The sequence below is a fragment of the Rhineura floridana genome, chromosome 3, assembly GCF_030035675.1.
Source record: "Rhineura floridana isolate rRhiFlo1 chromosome 3, rRhiFlo1.hap2, whole genome shotgun sequence".
Taxonomy (NCBI): domain Eukaryota; kingdom Metazoa; phylum Chordata; class Lepidosauria; order Squamata; family Rhineuridae; genus Rhineura; species Rhineura floridana.
The window spans coordinates 15,333,508-15,351,200 of NC_084482.1; the positions used below are offsets into that span (position 1 = coordinate 15,333,508).

General features: G+C 42.3%; 1 protein-coding gene across 1 annotated transcript in view; it reads left to right on the plus strand.

The window, feature by feature from the left end:
• Window positions 1–17,693, plus strand: part of EIF4B (eukaryotic translation initiation factor 4B) — a 46,109-nt gene that overhangs the window by 813 nt on the left and 27,603 nt on the right. Inside the window, exon 2 of the mRNA XM_061614589.1 lies at window positions 13,036–13,176. Coding sequence (XP_061470573.1) covers window positions 13,036–13,176 — 141 coding nt within the window. The remainder of the gene's footprint in view (window positions 1–13,035; window positions 13,177–17,693) is intronic.

The following is a 17,693-nucleotide window of genomic DNA, read 5'->3' on the forward strand; positions in this document are numbered from 1 at the left end:
AAAATTGGTGTTATGACAATTGACCCACCTTAGAGGGCTGTTGTAACGATTGAGATGACATACCTGGAGTGTTTTGAATGCTGCTATGTAAATGCTAAGTGGTATTCTTCACGAAGAGGGGAGGTGACAGCATTTTTATATTCTCAGCAATGCTGTATGATGTGTATAATAACGATCCCCGTTCCTATTTGGATAGTATGGTTTCCCTCTTCCTACTTCTCTGGTATCTGGCTTCTCTGAATACCATGTTCTTGTTCTGTCCCAGGATGGCCTTCCTGTTCATGCCATTCCTGGATGCAAGGCTGGTGTTATGGCTATTCTCTGTTTTATCCTATATAATGTTTAACATGCTGGGTTGAGCATATTTAGTGTGTCATTTTGACTCTTTGTTTCCCATTGTCATTCCTCCACACAACACAACATGACTTGTCTACATATGCAGCAGAATGAGGTGATAGAATGGACTGTACCACTTCAGATTGTTGAAGAGGGATCCTATTATTTTTTCCTCTGTAAACAATATCCCCAAGTAGAGAACTGGTACAGCATGAAGCAGACTGACCTAGAATCTTTTGTTCTGATATACTAGTATCATTCATGGAATTTTTCTCCGCAAGGGAACATTCAGAAGTGCCATTTCCCACCTGCAGTCTGGAGTGATATAATCCATTTTACCACTTCATTCTCTTGTTGTATATACTGGAACTACTTTGCAGTCCTTTCTCTAGTGGTTTCTTCCATACTGTGCTGTGACTTGCAATCTGTTTCTCATATATAAGATTTACTCACCAAATGTTGAGAGTGCTGGAACGATTGTGACCTGACTCCTGTTGCTTATGTAGCTTTGTCCTTGCTAGAAGGGACATAGGCAGTTGGTCGCAATGGCTGGGCCCTTAAACTGGGCCCATAGCATTTCTGCTTTAACATCAAATGAGGCTTCTCCTGTCCTTTGCACGCTGCTTCCTATCTTGGCGGGCATGTAGCACATTGCCATCTGTACAGAAGCTGTTGGTATTAGATCATGATACATCCTTACTCTATTGTGGGAAAATTAATTTTATTTCTGTGTGTTGATGGCCTACCAAGCTCTAGTGTAGCACCTCCAATGTGTGTTTTGGATAATGGGAAATACTTTTGCCTAAAAGTTACTTCCAAAGTTGATGGACCTTGGATTGGCAAGACTTCAATAGGTATTCCCTCTGTGCCAAAGTAGCAGGATTGCTGCTTGTGTGTTTCTTAAGGTGCAGCTCTTCTATCTAAGGCAATGGCTCTTAACCTTTTTTGGGTCACAGACCCCTTTGAGAATCTGATGAACTCTATGGACTCCATAAAATTAATACAATTAATTTTGTTGCATTGGAAATTTTTTGTGTGTGTGTGTCTGTGTGCCCAGTTCATGGGAGCCCCTGAAGCCCATTCATGGACCACAGGTTAAGAACCCCTGATCGAAGGGTTATCTGTTGCCCTGACAGCTCTGTGCTGCTGCCGTTTGCAAACTGGGTTCCAAGGAACCCTGGTCTGTCTTGGAAATGTATTGAAGATTCCTCAGTGAGCAGATAAGTAATGACTGGCAAGTTTCCTGGAAAGGTAGTGTGTTCACCTCTACTGATCTTCCCTATATTTCACATTGCAAAGGAAGTATTGGTGGGTGCCCTTGATGTCCTTGTGGTCGCAGCTCCAGAAAAGGGATGACAAATTGGTAGCCTGCAGGCTAAATCAGGCTCCCAAGGCTGCTTTAGCTGGTCTCCCAACAGCTGCACCAAATTTTAATTAGGGTGTACTCTGTGTTTTGCATACACTTCCACTTGTACAGAGAAGATGCAAAAAATCTCTGTTTACCATAGTAATCCCTTGGGATGTAGTCTTCACATAAATATAAATGTTGTATTTCTGACTCAAACACATTCTGAAAAAGGAAAGGGCCACTGCCAAGCTGACTCTTGGGAAGTGCATTATTCTTGGGTGTTCATGTCCTCCCTGGACAATAGCATATCATCTGAGCACATATCTCTATACCTGTGAAGCCCTTATCCTAGGCAGCGGCAAACATTACTGTGAATTTCAACTGTTCTTGAGAATCTTCTTTTTTTTGGCCCTTCGACTAATGTTGGGAAAATAGAAGTAATCCCAGCAATACAGGAACTGGACATCATGCCCCTAGGATATGTCCCAGCATCCTGTGCAAGAGTTCCCTGGCAAACAAGGCAATGTGAAAAGAATTTGGTTTGTGCAGAAAACCTGAAAATAGTTGCCTAAGGTGTTCACCCTTACATGGCTGTTCTCTTACCAGAAATGTTTTTTTCTTTAAAGATTTTTGCTGCCAACACATTCCCTCATGTTAATATTTGGTTCAAAGTTGGTTCCTTTTCCCCAGATTACTGCTTCTCCCCACCGATCCCTGTTGCTGTTCTGTGTACAAGTGTACAATGGGGTGAGGCACCAGATATTGCTGGACAACACATCTCACCTTCTACACCTGGATTACACCTGTGCTACTCCAGATGTTACTGGACTATGCCTCTCACCTTTCTTGTCCATTGGCCATACTGGCTGGGTCTGATGAGAGTTGGGAGTTCCACAAGATCTGGAGGGAACTAGGTTCCCCATCCTTAGTTGTACAGGCTCTCATGATGTGTTAACCTTACTTCATGCACTGCCCTATTTGCAATTCAGTTGCGGGGGGGGGCATATAGTGTCCCTTGCTTTCCTTCTTTCAGCTTTACACTTTCTTAGCCCCTCGGAGTATTTTTTGTTGCTGGAAATTGAAGTGTCTGGACTGTTCAAGGTGAGGAATTGAGCATTTCATGTTTTGCTTTTCACCTTCCTCTGGACAGTCAAGAGGATTTGGCATGCTTTTTAATCTCTTAACACTGTGTACAGAACTGCATAAGGGTTCTTAAGAAATACGGAGGAGCTCTGCAGCAACTTCCATACAAAATAAGGTGCAAGGGTTTCTTGAGTAAGTGCTCTTTGTGTGGGGGAAAAGGCATGGCTCCCCCCCCCCGTGGCTTAATGTGATGGCTAAGTTCCATATGCCTTTGAAATGCACCAGATAGCAGTTACATTGGAAATACTAGGTGCAAAATGGGAGTGCACACTTCAGAATCTTCTTAGCAGGGCACCACTTTAATATTGCTGTTAACCAGACATAATTCCATTTTAATTCTGTAGTTTTGTTGAGACACTTACTGCCATAAATGCCACTTGCAGATCTCTTTCAGAATGTTTGGCTTTTGCTGGAGTCAGGGACTCTGTTGTTTGACTCCTAATGGTACTACAAACCTTTGCAAATATGTTGAGGAGCACAGGCTGAGAGGCAGTGACTGGCTGAAGGTCACCCAGTGAGCTTCATGGGTATGTGGGGATTCAAACCCTGGTTTCCCAGGTCGTAGTCCAACACCTTAACCACTATACCACACTGGCTCTCACTAAGCACCTAGAGTGCTGCGCAAAAAAGGAGGCTGAACCACAGCAGAACTTCATTTAAGGATTAATCAGATAATTGCTTTAGATAATTTGCCTTCTTGCTAGAGTTTTGAAACTACTGTTTACACATCTGTGAACCTTATAGCGGAGATGCAGTGGGCTGTGCCCCCTGTGTTTTCTCAAGAGAAAAGACAGCAGAACTTGAAACCTGTGGTTGCATGTATTTTTCAAATATCAGCGCAGCGTATGTGCTTCAGCCCAGAAAGTTTAGCAAGCATCCTTCACCTGCACTTTAATAGGAAAAAGACCTATTCAGTTTCCTTTTTTGTATATTGCACTGGTTTGCATTTAATACAACTTTTTAAATTTTAACTTGCCTTCGGGTAAGGATTGGTAATATATCTTTGTGATAGCCTCTGAGCAAGCCTGCAAATTGGAGTAGGCTGAGAGGTGGTGACTTGTCCAAAGCATCCTCATGAGCATGTATTTTGTGCCTCAGATGATAAAACTTGATAAACAGTTCCATAAAGCTGTGTTATGATAGGACAGGTGGGTTGTATTTCAGCAGCAATTGCTATGTGGCTACTCTGCTGCCTCAGCTAAGTTACAGAAATTGTATGTATTGTTGACAGTAGTTTTTAGGTGTAATTTCTGACCTAGTTCTTTAGAATCAGAATGCAGGCTTGGACAATATAGGCACAATGGGGTCTTGTTTGGAGGTCTGAAATATGAGTTGGGATTGGCTTATGGATACCCTATACCCCTAAGGAGGGCTGTTTTCATCCATGTGGGCTATTCAGTATTTTTCTTGAGCGTTGACGGAGTTGATGATGTATAAGCAACACTGTATATCTTTGCAGTAAGACTTGCTTTATGCTGTGTGCTCTGAGTTGTCAGCCATTTGATGCAAACTGAGCCTGCAGGTTTTGAGTCCAGTGCTTGCTAGTCAGCACGGCATTTGCTTTCATACCAGATAGTCATTTTTAAGAGTGCCATGGGGACAAAAGAGGAATGGAAATGGCTATATGTGGAGGAACTAGTTTACAGGAATACCCCGCATTAACGTACGCAATGGGTCCAGAGCGAGTACGTAAACCGAAAATGTACTTAAAGTGAGGCACTACCTTTTTTCACTTATCAACGCATATACTGCACTGCAGTTGTCAAAGAGCCTTCGGGCTTAGGGCGGTATATAAATTAAATTAAATAAATAAATAAATATGGGCATAACTGATGTAAATAACACATTTATAACTAAAATAAACACAGTAGGCCTTATTTTAAGAAAAAGCTTGTAGTTGGAAACTGATTGGGCGGTGGCGTCATGACATTAAGTGTCCGTTCTTGCAAAGCGAGTGTACGTAAACGGGAATGGTGCTACTGTAAATATGTCCATACTCACGAGTGTCCGTAAAGTGAAGTTCCGTATTCCTGTATGTTAGAAATACAGCAAGGTTCATTTTCTGAGAAGAGCCAGTGTGGTGTAGTGGTTAACGTGTTATACTATGACCTGGGAGACCAGGGTTCGAATCCACACATAGCCATGAAGCTCACTGGGTGACCTTGGGCCAGTCACTGCCTCTCAGCCTCATGAAACCCCTATTCATAGGGTTGCCATAAGTCGGAATTGACTTGAAGGCAGTACGTGTGGTTTTTTCATTTTCTGAGATAATTGCAATCAGTAGGTTGCCTACTGCTGTTTTTTTATTCCTAAGGTGATACTGCGTGTGTGTCCTTCCCAGTCTGAACGTCAACCCTCCAAACGGGAATACCCTAATATTTTAATGATCTTTTATGCTTAACTACAACAGTTAAGGGAGCTGTTTGGTTGTTGGTTTTTTACACTGTATTTTCATTGCATTCAGTATTTTAAGGTTGCAGTTCTTGATTTCAAATGGCCAGATCTGTGAAACACTAGATTGCAGCCCTGCATTTGTCCTCTGAATTATGAAGGAAGGAGTCACCTTAAACTAGAAGATGTACAAGATGGGTTGTTAACAAATAATTAACCACACTACAATTTGAAACATGATGAGGTAGGACAGTGTCTTCATTATATTTTGTATGTCCAAGGTGGAATATGCTGCTGATTCAGATGGTGCAGTGGCATTTGTCTCTGACAAGTGCTTCACATCTTATGCCCAGTACTTGTATATTCCCTCGCATGTTTGATCTTTGAAAAAGGCTCTGCTTCTTTTTCCCTTGTGTTGAAAAATGCATGAATCAGGGCAAGCACATCTTGGCTATCTTTGCATTGGCACCCTTTCTTTGGAATGGAGCACAAGCAGGTAGCTAGCTGCCTTACAAGCTTTTGTAAGGCCCCATCTGCACTATACATTTAAGGCACTATTATACCACTTCCCCCAAAAAGAATCCTGGGAACTGTAGTTTGTTCTCTGGGAAGAAGGATTTATTGTTAAACCACTCTGGAATTTGTAGCTCTGTGAGGGCAGTAAGGGTCTAATAACAACTCTCAGCAACCACAACAAGCTACAGTTCCCAGCATTCTTTGACAGAAGCCAGCACTACTTAAAGTGGTATGATACTACTTTAAACATATAGTGAGGATGGAGCCTAAATTAGTTTACATCTGCCTTTTTTAAGGAGGGCTTTTGGGTTTTGCTTTTGTTTTGTTTTAGGTGTTTCTCTACTGCCTCTTAGGTAGGCTTCCCAAATCCATACAGTGGATTGTCGGAGTGAGCTTCAGCCAGGGCTGTGGAGTCGGTACGCCAGACCTTCAACTGTTCCTTATTTGATCTTTATATTCTTCTGGGATGTTATTTAAATTGTATTTTGGCATTATGAGTGCATTGGTGTTCTTCTTTAGCTTTACTCTGATTTTTGATACAATCAGTTCATGATCTGTACCGCAGTCTGCTCCTGGTCTTGTTTTTGCAGAAAGTATGGAACTTCTCCATCTTCTGTTTCCAATTATGTAATCAGTTTGATTCCTATATTGACCATCCGGTGATGTCCACGTGTACAGTTGTCTTTTTGGTTGCTCAAAAAATGCGTTCACAAGAAACAAATTATTGGCTTCACAGAATTCAATAAGTCTTTCTCTGGCTTCATTTCTGTCACCTAAGCCCCATTTCCCCACAATTCCTAGTTCTTCTCTGTTCCCTACTTTTGCATTCCAGTCCCCCATGATTATCATCATATCTTGTTTTGGTATGTGATCAATTTCCTCCTGTACTTATGCGTAAAATCTCTCCAATTCCTCTTCTTCTGCATTTGCCGTTTGGAGCATAGACTTGGATGATGGTTATGTTAATAGGTTTCCCGTTTAATCTCATTGATATCACTCGCTCAGACATTGCATTGTAGCTCCTAATTGCTTTTGCTACATCACTTCTCACTATTAAAGCAACCCCGTTTCTTCTTGATTTCTCATTTCTGGCATAAAATATGTTGTAGTTGCCTGATTGAAAATGTCCCATTTCAGTCCATTTTAATTTACTCACACCAAGTATTGTAATGTTGATATGTTCCATTTCTTGCTTGACAATTTCTAACTTTCCCTGTTTCATGCTTCTCACTTTCCATGTTCCTATTGTGTGTGTCGTACAACTCTGGACTCTCCTTTCACATCTGATTGAAAATGTCCCATTTCAGTCCATTTTAATTTACTCACACCAAGTATTGTAATGTTGATATGTTCCATTTCTTGCTTGACAATTTCTAACTTTCCCTGTTTCATGCTTCTCACATTCCATGTTCCTATTGTGTGTGTCGTACAACTCTGGACTCTCCTTTCACATCTGATTGAAAATGTCCCATTTCAGTCCATTTTAATTTACTCACACCAAGTATTGTAATGTTGATATGTTCCATTTCTTGCTTGACAATTTCTAACTTTCCCTGGTTCATGCTTCTCACATTCCATGTTCCTATTGTGTGTGTCGTACAACTCTGGACTCTCCTTTCACATCTGTGCGCATCAGTCTCTGGGCTTCCTTTCGGCTTTGACCCAGCTGCATCATTAGTCACAGCGCTACTCGTACTTGTCCTTTGTTCTTCCCCAGTAGCTCAGTGAGTGCCTTCTGACCTGGGGGTCTCATCTTCCAGCACTATCTTGTGTTGCATTTTGGATACTCTGTTCATAGGGTTTTCGTGGTATGAGGTATTCAGAGGTGGTTTACCATTGCCTTCCTCTGAGTTTGGATGCATCTTAGTCTGGTGTCTCAGCTTTGACCATTGCGCCTTGGGTGCCCCTGCTAGGAGTCTAGCCTCTTGGTCTAGACTCCTGACGGCATTGCTCTTAGCTTCTTCAACACTCTCAAACCCCCTCACCACGTTAAGGTGTGCATCCTAAAGAGGGTATTCTACCATAGCCTGTCTTATTTTGACAATGGGGGCATTTACAATGTGGATTCCACTCACTGATGTCTTTGATCTCATTAGAATACCAGTCTCCTCTAGTCACTGGGAATAGAGAGCATGCGTGGGTAGCTATGTGCCTTCATAGCACAAAGATGAAGAAACTGCAATTCTTTCACATTGTAAGTGGGCATAGCTGCCTGTGTTTGAAGGGTGCCTTTTATATCTTCTGACAACCTTGCCATGAAGTCATAATGTGATGACATAATTGAAATTATCACAATGTGGAGGCAAGCAAAAATGACTCTGTAACTTTACTGTAGGATTTACACTCTTAATAAGAGAGGGGAGGGAGCAAATATTTTAAAACCATGCCGTTTATCTTTGGTCAGGGATTGGCCAATTACTATGCAGGTTGCAGAAGAAAGTAAGTAAATTGAATGAGCAGCAGCAGCAGCAGCAGCTCAGAAATATTAAGTGTTGCATTGCCAGTCCATTTCACATACTGGACTGATGCCATGCCCTTCACACAGGCAGTGGAGTTCTCTGGTTGCTGGAGTTACAGGAGTCAGACAGCCCTAGCTGAATATGCAGGCTTCCTGAAACAGTATTGAAAATTGTACATAATGAACCACCCTATTGGCAGGGGATTCTTAATGTTGCTTCTTCACCAGTCACTGTTGATAATTGCAGAAGAAAAATCCAGCTTGTTTGGCATTGTTGCTGTAATGTCATCATACAGGCACTCTTGAAGCTGCTTGTTCTAGGGCTCCAGAATGCTTTCCAAAATAGACTGTTCCTGAGAAGGAGTTCATGAGCGTCATATGCACATACTTCTTGTTTTACCCCAGGATAAAAGTTGAAGGAAAGCAGAGCAATCAGTTATTGATAAGGTGCCAAGATGTGAGTAGCAAGTGGATGTTTGGAACATCACTTGGCGTGCATATGAATGAGAGTAAAGATCCTGATAACTCAGGCTGCATTATATCCTACGGATTTTTTAAAAATTATGCAGTATTTTGTTATGGTTAGTGTGTTTTAACAATATTTTCATTATTGTAAGCCACCCAGAGAACTTTATATTTGAAAGGCATATAGATGTTGTAACTTGTAAGTAAATAAAATAAAAGGACTATGTAAATGGCTGAATCAGTGGTGGTGCAAAATTTGCTTACATCAAGTACAATAGTAGCTGATTAGCTGTGTAAATATTGGAAGAGGGTTTTTTCCAGTCTTTTATTGTTCATCCCACCTCTCCCTGCTGGCAACCTGGAAATGTTGGTGAGTGGCATGGTCAAATAGAACTCGCCATGGCTCTTCAAGTCCTCCTAAAAGTAACTTTTCTAGTCCTCAATACAGATCTGTCTGTAAAGGTATGGAGAGATACCAACTAAAAAGGCATACAGGCAGATGATCCATAAGACACAAGTGTTGTCACTTGAGAACTGCTGTCATTGATGGTTCAGGTCATGTTTGCTTGTTGAAGACCCAGGTTCAAATCCTTCCCTCATCAGTGAATCTTGTGGCATCTTCACTCACGTTTTTAGGTGTATAAATGAGATACTTTACAAATAAGGTGTTCACTAACTTGTGTATCAGACAGGTGAATTGTTAGAGAGTCAGGACTGGCTGCAGTTTCCCATTGAGTGTACACTTGGTGACAAATCTGAGTGTGACATTTCATGTGATCTGTGAAATAGCTCCCACTGACTCTCATTGCGCTGATCGCTTGCACCACTGTTTTGTAAGCTGTGAGGATAAGTGATGTATTGTAAAGCATTTCTGTACACTGAGCAGTCTTGCTAAAATGAAAACGTTTTTTATAGAAGTCATCCATTATCTAGTCTTTCAGCTATAGTCAAGCAGTGCCATAGAACCACTTGCCTTTAGGGTCCTAAAAAAATAAGGCAAGAAAAGGTCACCTTTGCTGGTGGAACTTGTGGTTTGCCATCCTCTTGAAAGCCACTGGTCAGTTGGAATATCTTGTATTCCTATAAAATTGGCTAATCAAAGAATACAATACAGAAATTACAACCTGGGCTGTGGAGTCTGTACGCCAAACCTTTAACTCCGACTCCTCTATTTTTCTACTGTCTGACTCCAACTCCACCCAAAATTGCTTCAACTCCACACCCCTGGAAAGGGCTGTAAATGTCTTTTTAAATTGGAAGCTCTCGTAGGAGCATTTTTATCGCTGCCTGAATATGCACTGATCTTGGCATCACAGCATTTGTCTTCATCTGGGTCCTGTGTCATACACTGACAGACAAAATGTTTTCCATCTTGAGTTATGGTGAAATGCTCAACTACAGCTGACTTCATGGGAAGCTTCTTTGACATTTTGAATTTACATTTTAAAAAAATTGTCAATCAAAATTTATTTTGAAGCCGGAGTTGGTACATTTCTATCGACTCAGACTTCACCCAAAATTGCTTCCGACTCCACGACTCCGACTCCACAGCCGTGATTACAACCATATTTAATCGGTATTCAATGAATGTTCTTCTAGGTACTGAAAAGACTGCAGTTTGTAAGTGTGCAAGTTGCTCTGTGTTTATAAATTCTGAACTTTCTCTGGTGCCAGGTGACAGAGGCAGTGCACAAGGTCAGGCAGAATGTCAGGGAAAGCCCTGTCTCCACCATCACCGCCTAGCTTAGATCTAGGAAGGCAGGTAGGGAGCAGACCCCTGTTAGCTGTGCTAGGTTTCAGGCGTGTCTGGAGCATAACATCACAGGCAAGCACAGATTTTTGCATGACTACCAAGGCCAGATAAAGTTTGTGTATCCTTGCTTGTAAATAGCTAAACTGACTTTGTTAGCATGAATATGCCCATAGCTCTTTCCCTTCTCAATATGATTTTTATCTTTCAGCCAAGGACAGCATAATCCTACTACAGCCCAGTTACTTACCTGTTATAAAGAGGAGTTTGTGCTTGAAGGAACGGAAAGCACATAACTCTCTTTAAAAGTCTTGCAAATGAAAAGTAGTAAACACTGTGTGCCCTTTTTGTATTGGAAAGGATGTTCCCTAGAAACATTTCTGTGGCCTCAATAGTATGCAGTTATTCCAATCTTCTAAAGAATCCTGCCGTGCTTACAAATGTACTTTCTAGCATGTTAACAGCACTGTAAGGGCTAAGAACCTTTGTGTGTAGTTGTAGCAGCATTTCACAGTGGGCAATCAAGTTCTCCCAGCTAGAAATGTAACATTTCTTGGAAATTTTGAAGCCATGGGGGGAAATGGTGTGTGTTTTTGAAAAAAATGGAAATTTTCAGAAAAATTGAAAAAATGCAATACCAGCGCTTTTTACAGATTGAAAGTCACTTTGTTACTTTAGGAACATAAAATGTAATTATGTGCAAGTTGGTTTGGCATAAAATTATCACATTAGGTATATGAAAAGTACATTTTACTCAAACAATTATTACAAATTGAATTTACTGTTCTAAATTTCTACTTTTTTTTGTAACAAATGGAGCTACAAGCTCCTGAACTGTAAGGAACCTCTTGCATTTTGCCAGTTTATGAGGAGCAGGCAAATTTTTTTTAAAAAAAACCCAGAAGAAACCATCAACATTAATAACAAAGAAAATTATTTGTCTCTGCTAGTCCTTCACGGTGTCAAGCAGACATAAGGCATCCATTCCCATAAAAAAAACTGAGCAAAAGGGAGGGCCAAGATTTAATGAAACATTTTATTCATGCTAAAATAAAACATTTTGGGGGGGGACCCCAAAAGGCTTTGGGGAAAAACCTGAGCGTTTTTATTTTTCCATTTTTTTCCAGGCCTTCACATCTCTACTATGAGCTAGTCTCCCTCCCCCCCCGCAAGTGTTTAGAGCAACAGTCTTCTAACAGCTCATAGCAAATACCTTCCCATTCTGTATGTTTGACACTTAAGATAAAGGACAGACTTCCAAGAATAAAGAATGAGTGTGCTGCCAGGATAGAAGGCTATCTGTTTTATGTGTGTGTGTGGACCAGCCTTTCCCAACCAGTGTGCCTCTAGATGTTGTTGGACCATTTTAATATTTCTTTGGCGTTAACTGTTACAGTAATAACTTTTGAAGCTTTATTTGTTATTGGGAATCCCTGATACCTAGACAGTTTTCCATCAACGCTTCTCCTTTCCCAAGTCATGGGATGGTGTCTCCCATTGTGCTGGGCTTTGGAGAGTGCAGCCATCTCTGAACTTTGCTGTAGGCAGCAGCTCTCCCAGAATGGAATAAGACACCTTCCCCCAAGTTCTCTGCAGTTTACAGAGAACTCTAGGGAGGGGATTTAAGTAATGCTGGGTATTATCCCTGGCCAATAGTCCTTTTCTCTGGTGAGTGGGTTTCTGGAGGATTGTTCTGTATACAAAGTGCTTCCTGATGTTCACCTTATTCACAGAACCACTGTGTGACTTGGGTTAAGCTATGAAGGATAGAGCTTCTTGTTCATTAGGTGTCTGAACCCAAGGCTTCCCCTGTGTCCTAATTTCCTTTCTGGGCCATGCTATGCCACCAGCTTCTTTACTTTGTTAAATGCTGCTCCTCTGAACCTCAAGAAGGGGCAATGGTGTCCTACTGCAAAATTCACTTGGCCAGACACCTTTCTGTAAAAAGCTTCCCTTTTTCTGGAGAGTACCAGCATTTTCTCAACTTACTGAGAACTCATTACAAACTGTTATATGGAAGAGACAACTTAGAATGCTGTAGCAACAAGTGGAGTGGAAATTGCATGGCACTTTATTAATGGAAGGGTGGCTTTTTATCACTGTCTCTCCTGACTTTGTGGTAGTGCTTACAGTAGGGCCCCACTCATACAGCAGGTTCCATTTCAGGCCCCCGCCGAAAAGTGGGGCTCTACTCAGCTGTAGCGCAGGAGCTCCCCGCACTCCAGCTGATCGTGCGCTCCAGCTGACAGGGATCAGCTGTAGCGCAGGAGCTCCCCACGCTACAGCTGATCTCATGATACAGCTTATCAGCTGGAGCATGGGATCAGCTGGAGTGCGGGGAGCTCTCGAGCTACAGCTGATCCCTGTCAGCTGGAGCGCGCAATCAGCTGGAGCTGCTGTATTAGCAGAACGCCAGCAAGAGGGGCCCTGCTGTACTACATTTTTGAAATCCATCCGTTCAGTTATCCTGAAGCTCCTGCATAGTTAACTTGCTTGTATTCATATTAAAAGGTCAGCATCATGGCTTGCAAGTGAACAGTAATGGACAATACCAACTTATTTCCAGCCCCTCAAACAAAGTGTTGTTTTGAAGAAGCTGTTAAGACATGTGTTTCTCGTTTCCTACAGCTAAGAAGAAGAACAAGAAGGGGAAGACCCTGACCTTGACCCTGACGGACTTCCTGGCAGAGGATGGCGGTGGTGGTGGTCCCACCTTCGTTCCAAAACCAGTCAGCTGGGCAGATGAGACAGACGACCTGGAAGGAGATGGTAAGTTAAAAACATCATTTTTTTTTGCTTTGTTTCTACTGAACAGTTTCTAGTTGTTTGTGAGAAATGTCCTGGCCTTCTAATACTGAAATAGCAAATATTATCTCCTTCCCCAAACTGGGGTTCTCCAGATGTTGTTTGACTACAGTGTTCAACAGCCCCAATTAGTATTGCTAGTAGTCAAGGATTATGGGGTGGAGGGTTGTAGTCCTGCAACATCTGGAAGGTGCCAGGTTGGGGAAGGCTGATACAGTTTCTCAGTCTTGGCTTCTCTACTGCCAGTTGATCTTTATAAGAGAAAACAAAAGAAATACAGTGGCCGAGAACAGTTATGATACAAACAGCCTTGGTGTCCAGCCAAAATGTGTGCCCAGAGGAGAAGAGTGGGATCTTACCTCTGCTGTCATGCTGAGCTTTGGAGGTGCTTGGAGCATTCCTGAAGCTCACACGGGTGCAGAGATCCAGGTCCCACATTCTTCTGCAGCACTGAATACTTATGAAGATAGCATGATAAGCATAAGCTTCCCTCCACACACCCCCTGAAAAACAACCATGTTGTTTTTGTATGCATGTTGAGACACTAAGTAAGAGAGATTTCTAAGGTATTTCTAAGGTAATAAGGTGGTAATTACTGAGTAGAAATGGAAAATATATGTCTTTGACACCATTGACAAAACAGCATGGATATTAGTGTTAACAACGTGCCACAATAACAAATACAGTATAAAGGGTTGTATCTAGTGTGCCATTCTGCAAGCAAGATACTTCTGCTTACACAACAGAACTTTTCCCTCCTCTTGTCTCCCTTGCAGCCTTTCTCTCATTATTAAAATCTGCTCCGTAGGATTGGGGGAACCCTCAGGAGCAGATTTTGGGGGGCACGTGAAGACAGGAAGAGCGTCTCATTGCTCAAGCAGAACTCTGTGTGTGCTATGTTTAATACAACCCATGACCTTTTCTGTTATATGTAGAATGCTTGAGCTCAATTCAGATAGCTTTCTCCCAAGTGATGTGTGTTCATTTTTTACATGGAAAGGCAGGCTTTAATTCAGCGAACTTGATTAGGAGTCCACAGTTATTATTCACCACCATTGCTATAGAGGCCATGAATTTGATTCTGTTTAGCAGCCCCCAGCAAGAAGCAGCTGTGGTGTTTTGTGTTGGAAGTGGGGCAAGAGCAACTCCTGTTTTGTTCTTTTGTTTATGTTCCAGAAGAGAGATAGAGATAGGGTCCTCCAGATGGCTAGGCTTGCCTACCTTGACCTGTGATGCTCTGACTTCCTTCCTTCCTTCGCAGACTGATATGCTTAGCGAAGCTTATCTGCCCCTCCTCCTTCCGCCCTTTTCTCTCTTCTTCGACTGTCGGAGAGAGAGGAGACACCTTTGTCTCTGCTTTCGCTCTCTCCTGAGAGGGCAACTCCCAAACCTGGGCATTGCGCCTCCAACTTAGTTAGAACTAGGTATGCCTTTCCTATCTACTATGTATTTCTATAAATAAAGTAGCTTTTCTTATTTTACTAAGTCTTAAGTCTCAGTGGTCTCAATGCAGGGTAAAAGCCTACTTTCTTAGGTAAACACACACATGCATTTCAGACTGTTGACGTTCTCTGCTAACATTTATACAAATTTACACAACATTTTGTTCTTAAACACCTGCCATCATTTTCCCTCTTTGAGGATGGGAAACCAGGTTTTCCAGGCAAGTTTCTGCTGCTGAGTCACTGATCCTGCTGCACACCCCAGTCTTCTGACCAAGGGGGAGCTAATCACTCCGTTTAAAAAAAATATTCCTGCATGTTCTTTCCTGCTGCTCTCACTAGCTCTACACCTCAGCGGAGTCTCATTTCCCTGCCTCTGTGTTGGCTTCTCTTCTTCCTTCCCCTGAAAAAAAGTAAAGAAACCTTTAGCCCAATCGCAGGTCACACCAGCTGCTCTATACTGGCTGAGGCTGGTTTTTTTTTATTGACATAATTCCTGCAAGGAAGGATAGGAAATCTGAAATGAATTACCTTTAGAATGAAGATTGTTTGCCTGCTACTGCCCTAGTCTTGACAACAGAGTCAGTCCTGATGTATTTGGTTTAGGTGCAAATTCAGTCTGAAAGAATAGTAGATAAAAACACCACTGCCTACCTAAGGCAAGGGAGCTGCAAAGGTATGGGGGAAAGCATTTTTTGAAGAGGTTTCAGACAGGAATGAGGAAAAAACAGGGACTGTCGTTTATTTGTATGTGACTTGTTTACAGCAGGAATGGCTAGTCCATGGGCCATATCTGCCCCCCCTATGTTTCTTTGTGGCACCCAAGGCCTTCAAAATGTGGCCTCTTTAAGAAAAAGGTTAAGCTAGTATATACTTTCTCCTCATCCACACAGTCCTTGATAGCTGCTTAGGGCATTTTGGGTGTCCAGAATGTCTTCAGTCCCGAATTGGGGGGCTTCCTCTAACCTTTAAAAGGGATATTTTCTGCTTCTGGGATGTTGCCAGCGTCAGAAAGGAAGGCTTCTTTCTGCTTCCTAAGATCTTAGAATGGTAGGTGCCCCAAGGGAAGAAGAATCCCTTTTTTAAGAAGAGGGATTCCCTCCTCTTCTATCTCCATCCCATCACAGCGCTGCAATGAGCAAGAAACCTCCCAGGTCCTCCGCTTGATTGGCAAAAGAAGGGGTCCTTTGTGTGACTGTCTGTCTGAATGTGTGCTGTGTGTGCAAGTGTATATCCATATGTGCATGTATGTGTGTGACACATGAAGCCCTCAAAGCAGTGCTTCTTAACCTTTTTTGGGTCACAGACCCCTTTGAGAATCTGATGAAATCTATGGACTCCTCTAAATAAATACAATTAATTTTATTGCATTTGAAATACATGCCCGGTTCATGGAAACCCTGAAGCCCATCCATGATGGATCCCTGTGGGATCCATGAACCACAGGTTAAGAACCCATGCCTCTGAGGGTTGGGCAAAACTCAGTTTGGCCCTTGGGCCAAAAATAATTACTCACTCCTGGTTTACAGTATATTTGCACGAGAGGTGGGGGGCAGTGCTGGTGGAAAGAGGAGTACAGGGAATATGCCTGGAAATGAAACTTTACCATCTGTTCTCTTCCATGCTGGAGTGTGTGCATGTGAGGGCAAGGATGTACTTCCTTGGTGAAAAGAAAGTGGCATTCTGCTTATGTTCAGAAGCACATTTAGTATGTTCCTTTCGGCTGTTAGAAATTCTCATTGGCTACCAAGTCCAGCTGGAGCTTGTTGATGCCTCTGTTTGATAGAGAATCATGGATTTAGTTTGAAAGAGAGATACAGTGCCTTGCAAAAGTAATCAGACCCCTGACCAATGCTCTCATATTACTGAATTACAAATGGTACATTGTAATTTCATTCTGTATGATATTTTATTTTGAAACACTGAAACTCAAAATCAGTTGTAAGATGTTATTGGTTTTATGTTGGGAAATGTTTGTAAGAAACATAAAAAACTGAAACATGCTGTTCACGTAAATTTTCAACCCCCAGACATTAATACTTGGTAGAGCCACCTTTCACTGCAATAACAGCTTTAAGTCTTTTGGTATAGGTATGTACCAGCTTTGCACACAGTGTGGAGGGATTTTGGCCCATTCTTCTTAACAGATTTGCTCCAGGTTGTTCAGGTTGGTTGGATGTCACTTGTGAACTGCAATTTTCAAAGAGCGCCACAGATTCTCAGTGGGATTGAGATCAGGGCTTTGACTGGGTCACTGAAGGACATTTCCCTTTTTGTTTTTGAGCCACTCCAGTGTTGCTTTGGCTTTGTGCTTGGGATCACTCTCCTGCTGAAAAGTGAATTTTCTCCCAAGCTTCAGTTTTTTAGTGGACTGAAGCAGGTTCTCTTGCAGTATTTCCCTGTATTTTGCTCCATCCATTCTTCCTTCAATTTGAACAAGATGCCCAGTCTCTGCTGATGGGAACTATCCCCACAGCATGATGCTGCCGCCACCATACTTTACTGTAGGGAGGGTGTGTCTTAAGGCATGGGCAATGTTAGGGTTGTGCCACACATAGCTCTTTGAGCTTTGGCCAAAAAGTTCTATCTTGGTCTCATCTGACCACAAAACCTTTTCCCACATCACAGCTGGGGTACTCTCAGGCCTTCTGGCAAACTCCAGATGTGCTTTCAGATGGCACTTTTTGAGTAACAGCTTCTTTCTTGCCACCCTCCCATACAGGACAGTGTTATGCAGAGCTCTTGATATGGTTGACTGGTGCATCATTACTCCACTCCCAGCCACTGAACTCTGTAGCTCCTTCCAAGTGATTGTTGGCCTCTGTGGCTTCTCTCACAAGTCTCCTTCTTGTTTGAGTGCTGAGTTTTGAGGGATGGCCTTTTTTTGGCAGTGCCTGGGTGGTGTGATGCAGCTTCCACTTCCTGATTATTGATCCAACTGTGCTCACTGGGATATCCAAACACTTGGATATTATTTTGTACCCTTTTTCTCGTCTACGCATTTGTATTACATCTCTCAGTTCTGTAGAATGCTGTTTG